Source organism: Malurus melanocephalus, unplaced genomic scaffold (genome assembly GCF_030028575.1).
Source record: "Malurus melanocephalus ecotype Western Australia unplaced genomic scaffold, MMel_1.1 scaffold_1045, whole genome shotgun sequence".
In the NCBI taxonomy this organism is placed as follows: domain Eukaryota; kingdom Metazoa; phylum Chordata; class Aves; order Passeriformes; family Maluridae; genus Malurus; species Malurus melanocephalus.
The window spans coordinates 47,192-69,543 of NW_026624277.1; the positions used below are offsets into that span (position 1 = coordinate 47,192).

General features: G+C 42.9%; 1 protein-coding gene across 2 annotated transcripts in view; it reads left to right on the forward strand.

Moving 5' to 3' along the window:
- The first annotated feature begins 3,756 nt into the window (after positions 1-3,756).
- MORC2 (MORC family CW-type zinc finger 2) overlaps positions 3,757-22,352 on the forward strand; it is a 44,905-nt gene continuing 26,309 nt past the window's right edge. Inside the window, exons 1-8 of one of the 2 annotated variants that reach the window (XM_057386750.1) lie at positions 3,757-3,834; positions 5,327-5,361; positions 6,310-6,378; positions 14,849-14,939; positions 16,491-16,599; positions 17,794-17,953; positions 18,035-18,146; positions 19,360-19,485. In XM_057386750.1, the coding sequence (XP_057242733.1) occupies positions 6,339-6,378; positions 14,849-14,939; positions 16,491-16,599; positions 17,794-17,953; positions 18,035-18,146; positions 19,360-19,485 (638 nt within the window). In that variant the 5' untranslated portion in view covers positions 3,757-3,834; positions 5,327-5,361; positions 6,310-6,338. Of the gene's footprint in view, positions 3,835-5,326; positions 5,362-6,309; positions 6,379-14,848; positions 14,944-16,490; positions 16,600-17,793; positions 17,954-18,034; positions 18,147-19,359; positions 19,486-22,352 lie in introns of those variants that run through there. The other variant, XM_057386749.1, reaches the window with a different exon arrangement.

Consider the following 22,352-nt stretch of genomic DNA (forward strand, 5'->3'; position numbering starts at 1 on the left):
AGTTGCTGTATTTTTTAAAGARGTAAAAATGCCACCGTGGTTTTCCAAGTGCTTTACTTGRCGAATAGTTGAGTGGAGGCAGACTTTTTAGTTAGTTCTGTAGTGATAGGACAGAGGGTAATGGCTTTAAACTAAGAGTGTAGATTCAGACTAGATCTAAGGAAGAAATGCTTCCCTGTGAGGRTGGCGAGGCCCTGGCACAGGTTGCCCAGAGAAGCTGTGGCTGCCTCATCCCTTGAAGTATCCAAGGCCAGGTTGAATGGGGCTTGGAGCAGCCTGGTCTAGTGGAAAGTGTCTGTGCCCATGGCTGCAGGTTCGACTAAGTGACCTTTAAAGGTCTTTTCCAACCTGTATGATTCTATGTTAAAGTTCTTTTAGATGCTAGAAGAGTGGAAGAAGGGCACTCAGATAGATTTCAAGATGACTARATTTTGGAAAACTAGTAATAACAGACCAACAATGTCTCCCCACCCCCCAAACTCTCTCTTCTTCTTGTGCTTTTTTTTCATTTTTGGCCTGAAACGGAGTGCAGTACTTAGAGAATGGCTGTTGTTCCTGATGTGCATGCCAAAATAAAACATTTTCCCAGATGTGACCTCCTTCAGAATTAAAGTGAGGTCTTATGTCTCATTAGTYTAGGTACTTGTCTGCAGGATCTGCAGTCCAGCTAGGTTCAAACAGGAGCTTCCTGTAGGAGCTGCTCGCAAAACAAACATTCCTTCCCTTGGGACATTACCTCAAATGATTGTTTCTAAAGGTGTTTTAAGTTGATAATGTTTTAGAGCTGTCTTTGACCTTTTGTAACCTATGTTTTCAATAAATGACCAGCATTGGACTCCCCTGTTGCATTCCTTGTCAAGCGTGCAGTTCTCCATGGAGCTGGCTCAAATGGAAGTTGCACATTGTGACATGGTCCAGGCCAGTCTGTGTTTACCAAGATGAGCTGTTGCTGAGACTATGGATTTTGATAATACTTTCCTCCTTTCTATATGTTGTTTCACCCATTGTACGGCAGTAATGTTGTATTTTGAATGCTCTGATGCAGGTTGTTGCCTCTGATGATGCCTGTCTAAAATACACTCAGGTGTYTGCAGGTTACTTGCAAGCTCTGATAGACTTCATTTCGCCAACTGCTTGCCTTATTTTTTTGAAGTTGTGTTGCAAGTAAAATAATCCCCAACTTTTTTTGGGAGGTGTGAGAAATTGTCACTAGTTGACATCATGATGGATGTGAAGTGTTTTCAGCACTTTYGACTGCAAGGCAATACCATGGAGTTTAAGATTGGTTGATTGAATCAGGCCAAAGCAYTTCATGTGACTTTAGTTAGTTATTGACAAGCGTGTTGAAATTCAGAAATTGAATAGAAGACTTTCATAGTAGATGTCCATATCTGTTAGTGATAAATAGCTGGAGTGAATTTCATTTGCTTGTAGCAAGGTTTCCCTTTGCTTGAGTCAGCACGAGAGGTTGCAGTTTTGAGATGTGGTCCAAGTTCAATACTGTGACAGGCTATGTGAAGATGTTTTGTCTTACCTTTCTTATCATCTACAGCTGTGTTATCAGCTGTTTTGTTCCAGCATCTTTCTTTGGAAATCCTTATTTGCATCTTATTTGCATCTTTTCTTACTTTGAAGTATGCTTAAAATTGTGGAGTAAAAGCTGCTCATGAAGCATAGTTACTAGTGCTAAAGCATCCACTTGCTTATGGATTACTTCTAAGTAACTTCTGGGGTGTTGACCTGTGKAGCTGAATAGGTGCTTGTAAGCTCAAGAGAATGCTTGAAATCTGTAATCATCCTWCATATCTGCTCACTCACCTTTCCAGTGGCATGGGCAGGTGAATTGGCCATGGSYTGAGATAAGAACAATTCAAAAATCGAGGTAAAGAAAGAAACGATAATAATAGGAAAAAGAGAAGAATAAGCCCTAAAAGCCAAGTGATGCCCAATACAATTGCTCAGCACYTGCTGACCCATGCCCAGCCTGTCCCCCAGCTGCAATTGGTCCCTCCTGGCTAGCTTCTCCACTTTGTAGACTGAACACAACATTCTGTGGTGTTCTCTGTCTGGTTTGGGTCAGCTGTCCTGGCCATGCTCCCCTCCAGCTTCTTGTATGGCTGACTAGTGGAGCCTAGGACACTGAAAAGTCCTTGACTTATAGTATACATGGCTTTGGCACTAGACATGTTACCAACATTACCCTCACTCTAAATCCAAAAGACAACACTGTAACACCTACTGAGAAGAAAATTAACTTCCCGCTGAAACCCGGACAGCAGGAAATCCTGTTCAAAGGAAAGAATACCAAGATTGTGTTTCTATGGAACCTTTCTGGTTGGGTATAAAGCCTTCCAAACAGTGTTCCTGTTGGTCTTATTTCCATGGGACAGTGGAGATATGGAAATCTCTGTTCCCATGGTTTTAGTGTTAACTTTGAAAGCTGGTGTGTTTTCCTCTGACTGGAGCTGTGTTGATGTGTTGGTTCAGTGTGATGACCTTGAAGATGGATATGAAAGCTTATTTTGTGATTATTAGCAGTGTGGACAGCTATGTATTTTATGTGGGAAGTACCTATGTATCTATTCTTGGAAGGCTGAAAATATGAGTAAACATCTTCTCTTTGGTCACTTGCTGGCCTTTTTATGTAGTGGTGAAAACAGGTTGTATGCAAAAAAACAGGGTTTTGTGCAAACCRAAATATGTTGAYAAAACTACTTTCTGAGGTCTCTTTRCTGAACATCCTAGAGGAGCAACAAATCCCAGCAACTGTTTCTCCAGGTCTTTGCTGTTAACATTGTGGTGGATGTGACTCATCTATGTTTGAACTAATTGCTAGATTTTGAAGCTAGGTTACCAGTTTGAGCATGAAGTGGGGATATGGCATTTATGTTGACAGACAATGTAATGATTTTTATTAGCTTCTTAAGTTTTCCTCATTATCTATCTTTCACTTTTGAGGCATGTAATGAATGGCCTCCAAATGGGAGCTGCTTATAAGAGATAGCAGTTAAGAGGCTAGAAACTAAACATGTCTCTTCAGATGGTACTGAAGTGGTAGCTGGGTTCATGATTTTAGTATACAGCTGGGAATGTGGCATGGTACAGTTGTGTYAGAAGACTCTGGATTAGCAGCAGTTGCACCTACTGGAAGTTAGYCAGAATCTGGAAGCTTTTTTCTGTCTCAAATATCTTCTGCAATGAGATTGTGTGCATGGGGGAGACTTACCTTGTTCGTAATATTGTCCATGTCTTAGCAGCTGTGGCTACCCCATCCCTGGAAATGTTCAAGATCAGGTTGGACAGGKCTTGGAACACGGTGTCCCTGCCCATGGCAGGAGGATTGGAATGAGATGAACTTTAAAGGCCCTTCTAACTCAAACTGTTCTGTGATTCTATGATAATCCTCATCTGGTCATATTTACATATAGGCAGTATTTAGTTGTCGTAAAAAGACCAGTCAGTGTGTTGAATAAGGACTTCCATGAGCTGTTGACTGTGTCGTAGGCTGGTTCATTGGGCCATCATGCTCTCTGTCATGTCTGTGTACTGCAATATGTTTTAGACCATAGTGATCTGCAGCTTGGGGCYGGCTGGCTGCTGCATGGCTGCCTCTGGCAGACAGTAAATAACTCATTCCTAGTCTGCTGTCAGYCAGACTGTAGTGTTGTACCCATTTGACTGGATTTGTTTAAAATGTAGTTAAGATTCTAATTTATTTAAAGGTCTCGCTTTTTTTTTAAGTGTTGGTATAACCCTGCTAACTTCTGTGTTTCATTGCAGAACTACCCATGAGTTTTTGTTTGGKGCCCTTGCTGAACTTGTAGATAATGCCAGGTATGTACCTGTGACCACCTAATTCCTAGGGTAACTTTGGTTAAGATTTAATTTAATTCACCTATGTATTAGTTGATCCTAAGCAATTTTTGCTTCTAGTAGACTTTACAAGAAATACAAAATAGAAGACATTGCTGCCATTTAGTATGAATATTTCACTTGCTCCTCTTACTCTGCCACATCAAACCTGTAAAAAAAATATTCCTGGAAAGACAGATTTGAATGAATCCTGGAACAACTCATATTGGAAAGAGAATTGATAGAAGACACAAGATAGATTTAAAGAAAAAAAAGGTCTGCCTTTTTGTGCAAAGAAATTGGTAAAATAAATGTTACAGGAGCTGTGACTCTTGTATCTAAATAATCACAGTATCAAACATGACAACAAAAATCAAATCAGAAGAGGCATGTTGAAAAATCGAGCAAGAACAGCTAAAGGAATTTTGACACTTGAGGAGACATGGTCTTTGGAAATTGCAGGTGTTGGGCCACCTGTTGCATGTGTGTGCAGTGAATCCATGCTACAGCAACCTCCCAAGCCTTGTGTGCTTTTCTGTTGAGCTGCAGAAAGTAGTTGTGAAACGTTATGGAAGCATTTTAGATTGTTTTCCCTCAAATATGATTTGTCACAGCATGCAGTTCGTGATGTAAGGAGCTGAAACCTGGGGCATTTTGAGCAGGGAAACCTCTGTTTAGGGAATCAGCTGTATGTGTGTGAACTGGTGCTGTGTGAGCTGGTGCTACAAGGTAATAAAAAGTAGGATCTTTAGGGTGGTTTTCCCTTAGCCTCTTGGTTCCCCTCTGACTATAGAGACGTTGTCTTCTGGGAAAAAAGTGGCTCGGCTGGAGGTACAAAATTAAAACAATTTGTGGTTTTGTTGAGCCATGCTTTGTTAGAGCACTGCAGCTCCACTCCTCTACTCAGTGAACTCAGCAAAGGTTGGTTTGAGAAGAGGGCAGTAGTGCTGTATGTGCTGTATTTTCAAATACAGAGGAGGATGCAGTGTGTGAAGGGCTTCGCTTTGGTGATTTTTTAATGACACAGTTTCCTGTAACAATCTTGAACGTCTTGAAATGGAGCTTTATGTGGAGTTACTGAACCTTTTGTAGGTATGTTGACTACCTACATAACTGAAGTTTTTTTTTAAAGAAAARCTTTAGGTGTTGTTTGTTTCATACAAGAGGGAGCTCAGAAGTGTGTTCTCATTTGATTCCCAGCCCCAGAATGACTTTGTTTGTTAGGATGCCAGTGATACTTCCTGTCACCAGATCTGTTTGTGTGCCAGCGAAGTCTTATGCTGAAGTTTTGGTTCAAGTAGAGAAAAAATAGGACAATGTTTTCTGTCAATGATGACTTGTCAATGACAAGTGGGGCCTCTGTGGGCTTTGATCTGTGCAGCCAGTTATTTTGGAAATGATTCTATGTGCCTGGATTTTTAGCTTCRTTTCTGTTTAACATTTGAATAACAATTGTGCCTTTATTTCTTCCTAGAGATGCAGATGCCACGAGAATAGACATTTATACTGGTAAGTCACTCCTGCTGCTTCCTTGCATGTCAGCAATTAAGTCAGTAGTTAACTTGGATTGAGGCTGCAAATGTGCATTTTCCTTGATAGAATAAGCATGAGGGTTCTTATGCCTAATCCTGGGGTTACTACGGAGTCCCTTCAGGCACGAAAGATATTGAGGGGCTGGAGCATGTTTAGAGAAGGGWAAGGGAGCTGGGGAAGGGGCTGAAGCACCAGTCTGATGAAAAGTGGCTGAAGGAGCTGTAGGGCTCAGCCTGGAGRAAAGGACAYTTGGAGGCCTTCTTGCTCTACAATTTCCTGACAGGAGGGTGCGGCCGGGTGGAGGTTGGGCTCTTCTCCCAGGGAGCAAGTGATAGGAGCACCAGGAGAAGTTTAGATTGGATATTAGGGAAAATTTCTTCACTGGAAGTGTGGTCAGACTCTGGAGCAGGCTGCCCAGGGCAGTGGGGGCATCATTATCTACCTATATTTGAAATGTGTGTAGATCTGGTGTTTGGGGACATGATTTTGTGAACTTAACTGTGTTAGGTTTGTGGTTGGATTTGATAATCTTAAGGGTCTTTTCCAATCTGAATAATTCTATTTTTCTGCCATTTCTTCTGAGCCATGATGCCTGTTGTCTTTCAAAAAGGAGTACCTTTAGAAATACTTTAGGGAAGCAATTAAGTCAGCCTTCACCTGAGGTCAGRTGAAGTAAGTTGCTGTTTGTACTGGGTGCTTAAAAACTCCACTGTTACAGTGTTGTTTTGTAGTGAATACTTAGGTACAGTATAAAGTGAAGAAGTTCTGAGTAATTTTGTWACAAAAATCTGGTGCTCTTTGTTACAGCGTAGCCATATTGCAGGTGTACAAGTCCCATTTGTTGTGTTTTATTAACACYGATCCCATTTTATGGAACTTTTAACTTTTGCTTGTGGGAGCAGTGAATAACTTGTCTCTTTGTAGAGCAACGGGATGACCTACGAGGTGGATTCATGCTATGTTTTTTGGATGATGGAACAGGAATGGATTCAAGTAAGTGATAGAAAGTTGCACTTGCATTTGCAAGCTGAGGTTTCATGTTATGGTTTAAGTTGAATTAACAGCTTAGTTCTGTTGAAAAGGGTATGTTCCATGCCTGCATACATGTTCTTGCCTCTCCACTCGCTCTTTCACACCATATTGAATATCAAACTATTTACCTCTTCCATTGCAGAAGACTAATTGGGTCAAAAGAAAATTTTTTTGCTGCATTATCAAGTTTGGTCAGCCTGGCCTGAAGTTTCCCAGTAGACTGAAGTTGGCCTTGGGGCTGAAGGGAGAATAGTGGAGCCAGAAGGGAAACAAGCACAAGGTTTGATGGCATAAGCCTTTTCCCCATCTGGCTGCCAGTGTATCTCAGCTCTAACCAGAAGGTATGCCATGGCAGAAATAAAAGGCTCAGCTTTGAAAGCACTTTGACATTGTTTCATCATTGACATTGTGGCTGAGATCAATASTGGACAATATAAAATCTTAGTAATATGAGAAGATTATAACAAATGTATTTCTTCCTTGTAAGTATTAATCCAAATTGGTGGTGTATCTAGCAGGAGAAAGCTAAAAGCTTTTCTGCTTTGCTTTAGTACAATGAACAGCATTGTAAACCCACCTTCTTTGAGTCTTGAGGACTGTTAAATCATCCTGTGAAGAGCTCTCTATGGGGCAGAAAAGTTGGGTGAAATTGGGAGGTGAATTTGGAGAAGACAAAGGAAATGGATAAATACACAACGACTAAAATTTTTGCACTGATTCCTCTGTACTTTAAGTTTCTCTTGTGATACTGTCATAGTTTAACCCCAGCTGGCAGCTCAGCACCACACAGCTGCTTACTGTTCCTCCACTGGGATGGTGGAGAGAATCAGAAAGGTAAAAAGTGAGGAAACTTTTTGTGGGTTGAGATAACAACAGTTTAATAGAAAAAGCAAAAGCCATGTGCACAAGCGCAGCAAACCAAGGAATTCATTCACCAGTTACCATGGGCAGGCAAGTGTTCAGCCATTCCCAGGAGAACAGGTCTTCATCATGCGAAACAGTGGTTTGGAAAGGTGAATGCTATGAGGGCACATGTGCCACTCTTCCTCCTGCTTCTCCACCTTTATGTGGTGAAGCACTTCACCAAGTTGCATGAGGCTTGGAGCATCCTGGTCTAGTGGAAGGTGTCCCTGCCTGTGGCAGGGGGTGGACTAAGATGGTCTTTAAAGTCCCTTCTAATCCAWACCATTCTGGAATTTTATGATATCGTCGGGAATATCCCTTGGGTCAGWTGGGGTCAGCCATTCCAGACTTGTTCCCTCCCAACTCCTTGTGCAACCCAGCCCCCTYGCTGTTGGGGTGTGTGAGGAGCAGAAAAGGCCTTGATGCTGTGTAAGCTGTGCTCAGCACTAATGAAAGCATCCCTGTATTAAMAATGATCTTTTCTAAAACACAGCCCATGCAACTTAGTATGGAGGGATAGAACTCTCCCCCAGCCCAAACCAGTACTGATGTAAAGCATTTAATTCAATTTATTCATGCTTTGATACACAGGTTTGTGACCTCCATAAAGGAATTTGGTTTGAACTCTAGGTACCTTACGTATTTTCTTTGGAACACAAGGATGCTAAACAGGTATCCCAAGAGTACTTTTCTGCCACCGGTGGAATTGAAGGAAGCAATAAAGCCCCATCCATAAAAATGGCTCAGCTATTGAAGTGTGGCCTTCTSGTTATCCCTTAGGATCAGGGAGAGAAAATACAACCTTCTCTGCCTATCTTGAAAACTRTGTGTTTCTCTGGAAGGGGCCAGATGTTATTCTAATGCCACAGATTTTCATGRCAGTTTTTACATTATTATTGCATCCATATTGCTGTTTTTGTGATAAAATGGATTTAAGTATTGGCTATTGTCTTGGTTTAAGACAATTTAAGGGGTATACTCTGAAATGAGTATYCCCTTAGTTTTAACCAATCCCTTTCCACASGAAATGAATGTGAATAAATATAAGTGAAAAAGTAACAGTTTACTAACAAGCAAAACATTAACAGGGACAAAATAACAGTACGTAATCAGTAGATACAAAATTGCTAATTCTCACTGACTCCCTGGGAACAAAGAGAAACTCAAAATGACAGTGATCCTTTCCCCAGGATGGCGCTTGCCCTGGGTGACCATGTGGGAGCGAAAGGGAGAATGGTGGCAGCCTTCCCCCATATCTCTCCAGCGGCAGCAGCTCCATTGACTTCATTGGCATATGTGGCTGGCGTGTTCCAGTGGCTGCTACTTGGTCAAGGGCTAGAACCTGTGGAAGGACTTTGTCTTCCTCTGGGCAGAGGATGGCAAGGCAGGCAGAWAAGGCATCTCAAACTGGCCCTTCTGGCGTGGGCCAGGTGCTGCTGCCATTTGCACAGAGGTGGGCCTCTGCACCCCTCTCAGCGCCACACTGCTGCAGACAGGTGTTGCTAAACTCACTCTGAAACAGTTTTTGATTGTGAAATGCAACTTTCTCGAGGTGCTACTGTTGCAAGCACAGAAAACCTACCGGAAGCAACTCCCTCTGGCGGTCCGACAGAAACAGGAAAAAAGGAAAACGAAACAGAGCCTCTGTCTTAAGCAAAAGCTATGAGGGGAGAGAGAAAGCTCTGCCTGAGGGCCTCAACTTGAAAGAGCCAGGCACTCACCTGCCTCCACCCCCAGCCCTCCCGTTCTGGTTCTGGGTTTTAAAGAGACTAAAATCTTTGGGCACAGATGGAGATGGAATACAACAATATTTGGGTTACCCAGGACATCTATTAAGTTGTTTCTTTTGACTAATCTTTCAGCTAAATGTTGATGAATTTTACCGTGATAGCCTGACATGATCAGTAAAGAAGATTTGCAGATATTGTGTGTTGCAGGGGTCCTTCACAGCACTATGCATTGTGTATAGCAAATACCATGTAATTCATGTCTTTTAACTGTCCTCATGCTTGACCAAGGGCAGCCAGATGGAAGCTCTGTGTGCTGCACCCTTTGCCTGTCAGCATGGACAGGAACAGCTAAGGAGAGTCTTCTATTCAAATTCCTTACCTGGGGCTCTCTGGTTCTATCCCTGGGATCCCCTAGGGATCTGAGCTTTAATTTCTCATAATGAAGTCTCTACCAGTTTTAACAACATCCTGAAGGTTTCCTATCTGACTTTTAACAGCTGTCTACAGAAAAYCTTTTATTAGACTTTCCTCCCTTTATGCAAACCTTGCCTCAACAGAAATCATGGATCTTGAGAGTGTTTTATTTTTGTGCATTTATTAATTAAGAATTATTTTTATTTTACATAAAGCTGACATGTTAAAAAGAATRACTTCATGACTTGCTGTAGTGCCGTTGGAGCCCATGCTAACATGGGATCTCCCCAAGTCAACTGAAAGTACTGCTTGGAAGGCTGGATGAGGCATCATCTGGGGGATGATGARTGAATGAACCTAGGTGCGTCCAGACACTTGTAAACAGAAGGAGGAGCTGAAGGGCTCAAATTAACTGTTCCACTCACACATTCTCTATGTTACTCTGTCTTGTTGCTGTTCTCATTGGTCTTGTTCTGTCGTGGACAATTCTAGAGTTGTCTTGCAGGCTCTGAAAATAGAAGGGTATTGTGAGGCAGTCGGTCAGATTTGAGTCCTCTGTGTGATGGCTTCTGATTAGCAAGCCAAATAACTCCTCATTTCTAAAAATTAGGTGTGTTTGTCAAGTGATTCCTGCTGCAGTTGCATTCAGTACTCACTGCATTGGCTCTCTTAATGATCACTCTGGGTTGTGTGGTCTGAATATCAAAATACATTTGTATTCAAGCTGCAAACATCGCACACTGTAGAGTCATGAGTTATCAAAAGGTCTAAGGATTCAGTGATGCCACAGGACAGCTCTTTTCAAAAGAACAATCAGGTCATGCAGAGAGGTATCAGAATTATAGAATCTGAGTTGGAAGTGATCCACAAGTATCATCGAGTCTGGTTCCTTGCCCTACCTTGCCCTGAAATCCCACCCTCTGCCTGAGAGAGTTGTCCAAATGCTCCTGGAGCTCTGTCAGGCTGGGGACCACGACCATTGCCCTGGGGAGCCTATTCCAGTTCCCGTCCACCCTTTTGGTGAAGAACCTTTTTCTAATTTTCAACATTAGAAAATATATTAGTTTCCAATAAACACTGTCTGCCCCCAACAGAGAATAATAGTACTGGCCCAAAGGTTTGGCTTTTTTGTAAGGAATTAAGAGTCCATTAGAAAACCAAACAACAGATCTCAGCACACCAGATTTCTCATGCTATCAGTAAAATCACTACTGGGAATACTCAAGCTTGAAATTATACCTACTGCCTGGCTCTGAAAGTGCTGTATGAATTTCATGAATCAAAATACAGGTTGTGCGATTCAATAAATCAACTTGCAGGTTGAAAAAGTATAACAACTAGTTTAGGAAGTGACCTGTAGTTTATTCTTAAACAATTGAAGAAAATAAGTCTCTACCTGGCGTTTTCATCACAGAACTGCTCAGCTTGGRAAGTACCTTAGAGATCATTTGTTCCAGCCTTTCATGTGAAAAGGAAGAGATGATTTAGCACCCTGTCTCTCCAGTGATGGGGACTCCACCACATACCTCAGGAATAGTTCCAGTGATTGATTAAATGATTAAATGATCGTTAAAAAAATTCTTRTTTTAAGAAGAAACCTCTCCCAGTGCAACTTGTATCTATTTCCTCTTTYTCATGTGGCTCCTAGGGAAGGGAGAGCCTCTGTCTTCTTTGTAGCTACCCTTGRAGTACTGTAATACTATGATGAGATACACCCTGGGCCCTCTGTTCTTGAGGAAGGAGACCTAGTTCTCCTTATAGGGCCAACTCTGTAACCCTCTGATCATCTTGTTTGAGCCCTGTCCAGTCTGTCTGCACCTTTATTGAACTGAGGAGACAGAACTGGACACAGTACTGCAGGTGGGGCCCAACAAACATGGAGTTGAGTGGGATAWTCACATTCCATCTCTTTGGCAATTTCCCTGTGGACACAGTCCAGGATGCTGTTTGCCTCAGATGCTGCTGTGGGACACTGCTGGATCATATTCAGCTTGTTGTCCACCAGGACCCTTTCAGAAGGCTGCTTCTCTCACTGTGGATTCCAGTCTGTGCTGGACTCTTGGGTTATTTAATGCCAGGTGCARAACTTTACACTTCCTTTGAACTTCAGACACAGCTTGCTTGCCCACTGTTCCAGCCTGTCCAGGTGTCTTAAGAAGGCACTCTTGATGTGCCCAATTCATCCCCATCAACAAAGCTGGTGAGGGTGCAAAATCACCCATCATCCAGATCCTGTATGGAGGTGTTGAGCAATGTGGGACACAGCATCAGTCCCCAGGCTCTCTGCTTGTGACAGGCTGCCAGCCAGAGTGAAAACTATTGATGATCGCCTTCTGAGCATGACCCATGAGCCAGTTCCCTACTTGTTTTGTATCCCACCTGCCCAGTCTGTGTCTTCCCAGTTAGTTCAGGAGCAGGCTGTGCGAATCTGTGCAACACTTTGCTGAAGTCCAGCTAAATAACACCTACTATTCTCTCCATATGGACAGAAAGTGCAGCCCTGTAGAAGGTGACCATATCAGTCAGGTGTGACTTGCCTTGGTAAATCTCTGCAGATTTAGCTCAGTCTCCGTCCTCATCTGGCTTGTAATACTTTTAAAGAGGACTCATTCCATTACTTTTTGAGGGACTGAAGCAAGTATATCAGTTCTTGCTTTTTTCAACTGTATTTTTGAAGTTTGGAAGCTCAAAACAGGTTTTGTTTTAATGGAAGCAGTTAWTTAAGTGCTAGTGTCTTGGTTGCTTTATTAGATCTTGTGTTTTAAAAATACTGTTTATCCAAGGCAAGGAACACTGTTTCACTGGAACTCCAGCTCCTACTTTAGAATGTGTACACACACTTCTGCGTGTGGACAGTGACTCTTGGGGGAGTGGTCTACACAATTCTCAGGATAAAATGTCTCTTTAACCTTATTTAAGGTTAAATGCTACTCCTAAACATTGATATTTCCTCTAAAGTTAACAGATTTTTWAAATAAATTGCAGGAACATACATTGAAGTGATTTGTCCAACACTGGCTGTTTCCAGTCTTTGTCTCATGTGGGCTTGTGTGTTTCTTACAGTGTTTCTTACAGTGATGAAGGACCTCACAGCTTCTCCCTTGTTCCCCTATCCCAGGGAAAGCTCAATTTTGCATTATGCTTATTTCTCCCAGGTAGCGAATTAAATTCTTTAGCTCTGGGATATCTTTTGAGGATGCTGTTGAGTCCATTGAGTATAGCAGATGAATTTGTGGAGAAGGCAGGAAGTATCATTTTCTGTTTGGATTGGGACCTTCTTTGTGCATTTTCAGCTGAAGAACCTGGAGAACAGGAAGACTGCTCAATGATGATGCCAGGTCTGGCTTCAGGAACTCTCAGGATCTAAATAGCTCCATCCACCAGTTTCTTCATCCCAGGCATCCAGTGTTTCTTATGAAGAACTTTTTACATGTACCCTTGAGTTCTTGGGCTTTGAAGATGTAAACACTTAAGATGGCCATCTTGACCATCTTAAGTGAATTTCTTCAGCTTGTTTTTTCTCGTTTGTTTTGCACAGATCGCCTTCCCCCCTTTTTCCTGCCGGGTGGTTTGGCTTTTTTTAATCTGATAACTCTGAGACACAACAAAACAAAAACAGTGTGACTAAGCCTTAAGTGAAACACCCTCCAGAGCTTTAAAAGAGCGAAGAAATAAATCAATTGGTCTTGATTCTTCAGAGGATATAAGTATTAAATCTCTTGCAAAGACAGCCTGGAGTAGAGGTGCTCCTTCACAGTCTCCTATGCTCAGCATCAGCTTCATCCCTCTGCCCTGAAAGAAGAGTCATTATAGGGTGTTTTCAGACATCCAGCATTGAGTGATAAACCATCTGGTCACCTTTCCTGAGAGGGGAAATGCTTTGGCTAGTTAGTCTTTATCCTCTTTAGGTTTTCTAAAGGTTTCTTAAAAATAGTTACTGAAAAATGTTTGTAGAGCAAAAAGGCTCCAGTAGTCCTTCTCTTTTTAGAATATCCCCTATCCGCTTTCCCCACCAGGCTTTAAAAATAGCACAGTAACAGTAGTTAGAATAATAATAAAAATAATACCATCATCATCATCAACATCTTTACACAGATCTCAAATATATGACATTCCAGTGTTTTCTTTCTTTGGCTAGAAAATACTACAGTAGGCTAAAGCAAAGGCAGAAGCAAAGGTACCCTTACCAAGTCCARAGCTGTTTCTGGAATAGCTGTGGAGTTCCATTAAGAACAGCCGCAGCTGACGGCTATTGCACAGTTGTTCTCTTGTGTTTGTGTCTTTAAWTATGATTATCATTTCAACTGACAATGGCATTCTAACACCGGCTCAGTGAGGTATCTCAGACCAGTGGTGTTAGTATTGAATATTTTACTGATCTGTACTAGTAGGTATGTGTGACTCTCCTGCATGCTGAAATCTAACTTCTCCATGGGCGCAGCTGCCCTGTAGCTGCCTAGTGGGGTGAGTGATGTCTTGTGCTCCCTTACAGCTTGTGTATGCATTTGTTTTTAGCCCTCATGGTAAGGCACTTTGTGATCTTTGTGTCTGGAATTAAACTTCATTTCTTCCAATAAAATCTTTGGTGAAATGATTGCTACCTCTTGGGGGTAGGGAAAGGAATCATTATGTCCTAAGGATGATGTTTATCCCTTGAACAATAGAAAGGCTGCTGCTAAAAATAGCCATCTCAGCTGTAAAGCCATTAYGTCCTGTTATTTTGTCCTCTGCCAATGAAATACTCTGCAAATTGCTGTAGAACCTGCTTGTGTTGCCTTTCCCCCCAGTTGTCCTGCTGCCAYGGCTCCTGCAATCTACTGCCCGTTAGGTTGTGTCTTACTAGTGCTTTGATTAACCAGAGTGTTCAGTTCATCACTGTGAAGTAACTGATGTGTTTATTCTGGATTCCTGACCTTTTACATAGTTCTGATTTATGCTATAGTGCCAGTGCTCTCAAGTGTGTGGTGTCTGTGGGACATGGGGTGCAACAGAGCCACTGCATCCCAAGTCTTAGTTTATCAGGATTGACAACTGTGGTGAATACAATAGATAATTTTTGGTTTTGTTTTTGGTTTTTTTTTGCAAAAAGAAACATCTTCATGCAGTTTAGGTGGGACAGTGAACTAGACTGAAACTTAAAACTCTTTTTGTCAGCATCATGGCACCTGTACAAGGCTTTTGGTAATATCAGTGTCCTCAAGCWGCATGTATCTCACAGGACTCTGTGGTACAGCTTCAGGATGGAACTTCAGCTTGGGCTTCTGGCCTCTTTTCTGSTCTATTTCCAGTGGTGAAGGAGTTCTCTTCCGTCTTTACATAATAAAAGATGTGTGTGTGTCTGCATGTTGCAATAAGCCGTTTTTGTTCCCTGTCTCTTGTTGCAGATGAAGCTGCCAGTGTTATCCAGTTTGGTAAATCAGCCAAGCGATCACCTGAGTCCACTCAAATCGGGCAGTATGGGAACGGCTTGAAATCGTAGGTATAACAAGATCCAGCCTCCTGAGGTTGGGGAGGTTATAGTCCAGGTGATCAATATACTTTTTGCTCAGAAATGTATCGCTTTTTTTCCCAGGAAAAAAAAAAAGTAGATGAACTCTCAAGGTCCCCTGGTTTGGTAGACAGGAGCTCTGTCAACATCTGCTGTGGTTTTCCAGTGGGCAAGAAGGCTCTGTACAGCTGATGACAGTGGTTTGGCATTATGTTTGCATAAGGCAGAGGGTACAGGTCAGAGCTCAGGGAAAATAATGGAGGAGCTGGAAACAAAATGGTAATTTCCCTATGACAGTCAGGTAGTAAAATTAGAGCAAAATAGTGCTACAGCCTCTCAGTARGAAAGTTGTCTGGTGCAACACAGATGGACTTAAACCTTTTTTCTTTTGTTCTTAAACCAAACAAATGTGGGGAGAAGGGGAATGAGGAAAGGAATGAGAGGAGGAGTGGGATTARGTGCAGAGGAGAACTAGTGGGAAGGGAATCTTACCAGTTGGAGTGGATTTGCTAGGGAAGAAGAAGAAGTTTGCTGTATCTTTGGAGAAGTTGCAGAATGTTGTGGCCTTACTCTGACTGTTCTGCTTTGTGCTCACCAATGTGGCTTGATCATGTGCATCCTACTGGGAAGTAAGTGGGACTCTATATCTGGGGGAAAAAATCCAAGATTAGGGGATTTTGAGACACTGTCAATTCAGCTGCAGTGCAGGACAGATCTCAGATCCTAACTGTGTACTTCCAGGACAGATCTCTGTCCTTTCTTACCTTGAGTGAGAGGTATACTGTGTTACAGCTGAGAAAGGCTGCCTGAAGCCCCAGCATGCAAAAGGTAGATTGTGGTATTGCTGTGGTATGGCCTTACAGCAGTCTGAAGACAAWTGTGCTGACATAACATTAATACTTTTTTGGATGCAGTGTTGTTATCTATTAAGGTGTTTTGGATGAGTTTTGTAACAGGATAACTTGGCAGAGAAGATGGAGAAGATACAAAGCCACTGTTTGGGATAGGAGAGTGGGGAGGAAGAAGGGACTAAACCTTTTTGTGACAATAAGCTGCTATGTGCCTTAGATGAAGTGTCAGTGAGACTTTAGGTTAGGAAATTAATTTTCTGTCTCCAGACTGCTGCAGTTGATTCTAGGTACAGTGAAATGAGGAGTGCACTTACTTTCATACTGACATTTCTGCTCAGAGAATTGAAGGTTTATGTCACATCTCACCTCAGTTGTCTTTTCAATTTTTTCAAAAATTTTTAACTTGCTGCATAGTATGAGTCTGCAATGCTGTCCTGTATTTCTGCACCTTTTAATTGTGACTGTTTTTAAGTGTTTTGAAACATTGTGAAAATGCCTAGATTGATATGCRTTTGGAAAGGAATGAGATGTTTAGAGAGAAATGGTAGTTGCTGTTTCAGCCCTTCTGGCTAACCTGATTTTGGCATCTCATGACTGAACATAACAGGAAGAAAGCTCTGCAATGTGGTTTGTGTTCTGAGCAGTGTGATACATCAGTGTAACACACCATCTGACCTCTGTCTACAGGGGTTCCATGCGGATTGGGAAGGATTTTATCCTGTTCACAAAGAAAGATAACACCATGACTTGCCTTCTCTTGTCACGGACGTTCCATGAGGAAGAAGGCATTGATGAGGTTTGTATGTGCTTGTTCTAGTGAACTAAAATAGTGAATGCTGCCTCATCTGAACTTGCCCACTGCTCACAGAAGAATGTGTCAGGGCTGGTTGCTACTCTGGTGGGATCAGTGTATGGTTTTCTTTTGGAAGTACGTTTTAGGGCTTCTGCAAAGTCAACAATTTTTTTTTCCTTTTGGTTTTAGTCCTACTTGAGAAGTCTCTAAAGTAGAGCAAATTTGAATGGCTTGGTTTAGTCTCTTAAAGGTGCTTGTGCTGAGTTCAGGACATGCCCAGACCTCTTGCGTTGTCCTTTTTCCACAAAATTTGAATTTGAGATGTATTTAATTTTACTGCAGTGATCTGATTTTGTGTGGAGAATTAAAGGTATTGAAGTTGCTACCCACAGGTCATTAACTGCAGGCATGTATCTTCTTTCAGATATTTTTGATTTTTAATAAAATGTCAGTGTAGTTCTASCTGTGAAAAGCTTGTGTATTTTAATAGATAACTCAGGCATTGTTGTTCCAGGCAAGGTTTGATAATGGAAAGTTTTACATTTGCACTGGGGTGGTATCTCAGAAAGCATCTTCCAGGAGAAGGAGGGATTGAAGGCATCTGTGCAGAGAAGCTGGGGAGGGGCAGTGCATGCTGGCAGCCAGCCCATGACTGAAGCAGGTTGGGAACAGTGAAGTAATTCTAATTCCCACAGCAGCTCTGGCTACTTCTTTCGCTTGACCACAGTTCTGGGATGGGATTTGTGTCCTTGAGGTGCAGCTGCACCTGTGTTTTTGCTCTAAATGACAGAAACCATCTTGTTAGCATCCTATAAAAACAATAAAGAGTGAGGTCAGGATAAATACGAGTGAATGATATCTGAGTTCAAGAGAGAAATTAAGCCAGAGTGGTTTAGTGTTATGGAAGTTGTTTAATGGGAGAAGGAAAAAAGCCGTTGAGAGTGTGAGTAGAAAGTACCGTACAGCCAACTTGGGAATGGTTCAGTCTGAGATGGGTGTTGTAAAAAGGCAATTCAGAGGCTGGCAAAGAGGGTCTTTGAGCATTTGACAGACATGCAAACTACTGAAAAGCTAGAAAGGACTCTCATGGTGACTTAAGGGGCTGTCAGAGGGGGTAAGTCACTGGACTGTGACCCGCAGGAGGGGCTGACTGGAGTGGGAGAGCCAGAGTCACTCTCAKTATGCTGGGATTTGCAGGTCATCGTTCCCCTGCCCACATGGAACTCACGGAGCCGTGAACCTGTGACGGACAACATGGAAAAATTTGCTATTGAGACAGAGCTCATTTACAAGTATTCCCCTTTCAAATCAGAACGGGAAGTAATGGACCAGTTCAATAAGATACGTGGTGAGAAAGGTACATGTGGATGGTGCACGTCACAGGTAAGGTATTTGGGGTCTGGCTGGGATATACCTGGTCAACTTGTTACTTCCTCAGGCACCCTGGTGATCATCTTTAACCTCAAACTAATGGATAATGGAGAGCCAGAGCTGGATGTGACTTCTGACCCTCATGATATTCAGATGGCAGAAACACCTCCAGAGGGAACGTAAGTGTGACTGGTGTAACAGGCCCTGATCAAGTTGGATGTGAGGTTTGGCTATAATTTGTGTGTGTGGGTTTTTTTAAAGCTTTTCTTTCTGTACTGGATTAGAGAATTTAGAAGATCTGTAGTTTCTTCTTTAGCTGCTTGGGGTCCATGTATATGCCAGCCCATGGGTGTTGTGGCTGTGTTTGGGGTGAACACCTGTGCTGTCTGGTCTCAGCTTACTCAAAGCAGCAGACTCAGTGTCCTTTAAGCACCATGAAAGAAGGAGCCCAAAGCTATATATTTCATTTTATACACATATCAAAGATACTTTCATTGGAATGAGAGCTGGTTGTGAGTCAGTGCTGCTCCCAAACAGCTGTTCAGTTTTGTGATTAAGTGGCAAAATATGAGGTGCTGCACAGGTCAACCTCTGTGGGCAGATGGTACCAGGGACAGGTRTGGGTGTATCATCACATCTGTCTGGGAGCAAGGGGCACTCCTTGCTGCAGAGGGACAAGAAGGATGTGCTCAGAGGGCAGCTGGAGGAGCAGAGGGCCCTGTTCAGAGAGAGCTGAGTGTTTGCTGAAAAGGAAGAACTGAGCTGGAATGAGCCACATGCCAGAGCTCCATGGGCACACCTATGCTTACCTTCATGATGAGATTATGTKGTTCTTCCCTGAATTGCTTGAACTTCCCATAGGAAGTTTCAGACCCTGTAAAGCAGTTCTGTCTGTGTATTAGAGTGATGATATTGAGCAGACTCCTTGGKACCCTCTAAGGGATCTGAATGTCTTTAATGCCTGTTTGTAAGGCATGCATGATTGTCACTGAGCACTGCTTCTTCCTTCTGATTCTGTGCTACCATGTCTGCATGTGAGTAGTGCAGGTTCTGTGGCAGCATACTGCTGACTTACAAAGGGTGAAAAAGCTCTGGCAGGTGGACACATTTTCAGTATTAAATAGTCCAGTTTATAGCTTTGAGCATTATTATCCAGGTGTATTCAAACCCTCTTCAGGYTGCATTAACATGTATATCAGTGTTCTGCAACAGTAGTTATCATGTACAGCTCAACAGAGAGTCTAGAGAAGACAGAGGTAGAAAAAAATCTAAAGAAAAGCCTTGTTTAATGTAGCTTCATGGTAATTAGAATAGAAAGACCTTTTCTTTCACCTGTCTGTTTTGCTGAGGGTATCCCTTGGGCATCTTCTGAAGTAGATGGCTCTCTTGCAGCAAACCAGAGCGCCGCTCCTTCCGTGCCTATGCTGCTGTGCTTTATATTGATCCCAGGATGAGGATCTTCATCAATGGACACAAAGTACAAACCAAACGACTCTCATGCTGCCTCTATAAGCCAAGGTAAGTGTCGGACCCAAAATCTCTGCATGTGTGGGACCATTTGGAGATAAAGTTTAGTGTTTTGCTCTCCAGCTGTATCCTACATAATTCCATGTTAAAGCCACAGAAACCGACCATAACAGAATGGCATGTGGTGTTGACATCATGGGAAAAGAGATACGTAGTGGAAAATCGAATGCCTTTGAAAATTGTGTGAGTCATTGGTGCAATTTGGCTCCCTTTCAGAGCAAACAAATTAAGATCCTGGTTGTATGAAATAACCATARTCACACAAAACTGTTGGGTAACTGTTTTCTTTTGGAGCAGAAGAAGGAAATATATTTAGTGTGCGTTAGGAGTATTTCCAAAACGAAACTAGACCAAGCACTTTGAAACAGTTGCCTTTATGTGTAGCTAATCTATGTTTGAATAGAGATGGAGGAAAAGCTTTCCCTATATTCCTTTAAAATTTCCTTAAACAAAAAATGTGACAGTGGACTGGGGTGTGCTGTCAATTGGCTGAACAGAGACTGGAAAAGCTTACTGGGATGGGAGGGGAAAGGGGAACCTGTATTTAAGTCTGCTTGAGTCAGAGTTTCTCGGAGAACACGCAATCTGCATTCTGGATATCCTGGCATAATTTATTTGAATAAAATAGTAGTAATTTTGTAGAGTATTTGTGGATTTTTTAGTATAGCATTTTGGGCTCGCTCTCAGCCTACCAGTTGGTATTACAGCCCCAGGCTGGTGTCACGCCACTGATGGTGCCTGAAGGGCCTGGCTGTTTTTCAACTTGTACTTCCTCAGCTCCATATGTAAGACTGTGTGAAATGGTATCAGAAACCTGACTAAAACAACAGAATGTTGCACCCACTGGTCCCAATGCTGACCAGGCCTGTCAGTTCCCTGTGGAGGGCAAGGAGCTTGCCACTGTAAATCCTGATTTACTGGGTAGAGAATTTCTGGATTTCTGTATTTTTGGCTGTGTTTTACYGACACGTGAGCATCTTGTTCTGCTTTCTCTTGTGCTGCAGTCCAGCAAAAGTACTAGGGAGAGAAACCAGAGGAGGGCACAGTTTTTTATCTTATCAGAGACAAGCATCTAGTGAGACTCATAGACAGGATGCCATCGCTGTGGGTGATGCTGTCAGTGTCATGACAATAGTAGGTGTCCCAGGTCACCCCAGATGTTCATCTACCTCAGYGTCTTTTTTTTCAAGTGGTCAGTAGTCTATTCCAAGGTGCTCCTTGCTGATGGATTAGTACTTTTGGCAGATATATCTCACACATCTACTTGTCCACATCTGGGCAGACTACTGCAAATCTACTTATAGTAGGATAGGCCAGTACAAATTCCCCAACACTGTAAAGACATTTACATTTAAAATCCCCATTTCTGCAACGGYGTAGGAAAGACTGTGCAAGGCCTTCCTGCAGAGTACAGTGTAAATCATCTCAGACTTGTGGCAATTACTGTGGCCTTACTGGGCCTCTCTGTGGAATGCTGCTCTCTTCTGGCTGGAATTCCTGATGCCAGGTTTGGGCTCCAGAAGCTGCATGGCTCTCAGGACAAGCCATCAAAGCCTTCACTGTGGGGTAGATGGGGTAGGTGATGCACTGTGCCCTGGGCAGGCTAAGGAAACTCAGTCTTTTTCCAGGTGAGAGCTCAAATCTGCCCTGAGTGGCTCTTTCCCAAGGGAAAACAAGTAAATCAGTCCATTTTGAGAGTGGAGTTACTCTGCTTTTACAATTATAGGTGTGGGGATTTTTTACATTTTTCTCCCCAAACCCGCTGAAAAGGGTTGCTTATGCCYTGGTTTTTCCTTTAGAGCTGGAGCTAGAGCTCACCATCCCCATTAAACTACTAGGCTTTGAGTTCTCTGCAGGTTCATCCTGGGTTAATCCCTTGCACTTGTTCACAGGTACTGCTTTGTATGTGAGTGTCCAGGGGAAGGTAACTCCGTTTTGGTGCTCTTTTAGGGTCACCTGATGCAGCAGTGATGTTCAGCTCTTTAGCATGGCTGTGTTTCTGGCCCAGTAGCCTGGGTCACGTAAGTGTTCAACCTTCCTGGTTGGGCAAAGGGATAGGGAACAGGCAGTAGAGGTGCTGCTACCTTACAGCCAGGGTAGCTGGTGTGCTTGTGTGGGACATCTGAAGGGCTCTTTTCCTTTAGAGGGACTCCCTTCTGCTGTCAGTCAGGTTGCCTTCATCTTTGAAGGAAAAGCCTGTACAGTGGCTTGTCTGCAGGTTCCAGTGTTGGTGTTAGTGAACAGTGAATGGAAATACACTGTGGATTTAGGGTGTGTAAATGCCTTTACTGAAAAAAAGGTTTTGCAGCCCTTGCACTGTTTTTAACAGTACATCTGCTGAATAGGACACTTGTTTTCTGTTTGTCATCCACCCATGTTTCTGTGGGAGAGGCTTCTCACCTTTCGGAAGCCAATAACATCCTGGTGGCAGATGTGGGTTGGTTTTGTGCAGATCCTTCACCAGCACTTGTAGCTGTGTTACCACAYTCCCATCTTCTCTGGGAATGGTCCGTGTCTCCTGAAGGATTGGTTCTACCCCTTCCCTTCCCCAGAACCTGTTGGAGCTTGTTTAGCCATATGGGCTGGGCAGTTAGAAATAGCCAAGCCACATGCAAAGTGTGTGCCTCCATGAGGACACTCCAAGGCAGTTGGAATGAGTGTCTTGAAACTGGTGATGGCTCACAGGGCCATTATCTGGGACACCCCACGGTTGCTTGCAGTGCTCCCTACAGCAGAGTAATGCTGTCCCTRCAGTCCCCCCAGGTACTTCCCTGCCCCGTGAGCTGGGTGTGGGGGGCTAATTCAGCTTCGGTCTGCTTCTCTCTTTTTTTTCTTTTCCCCCTTAGAAGTCAAGCAGA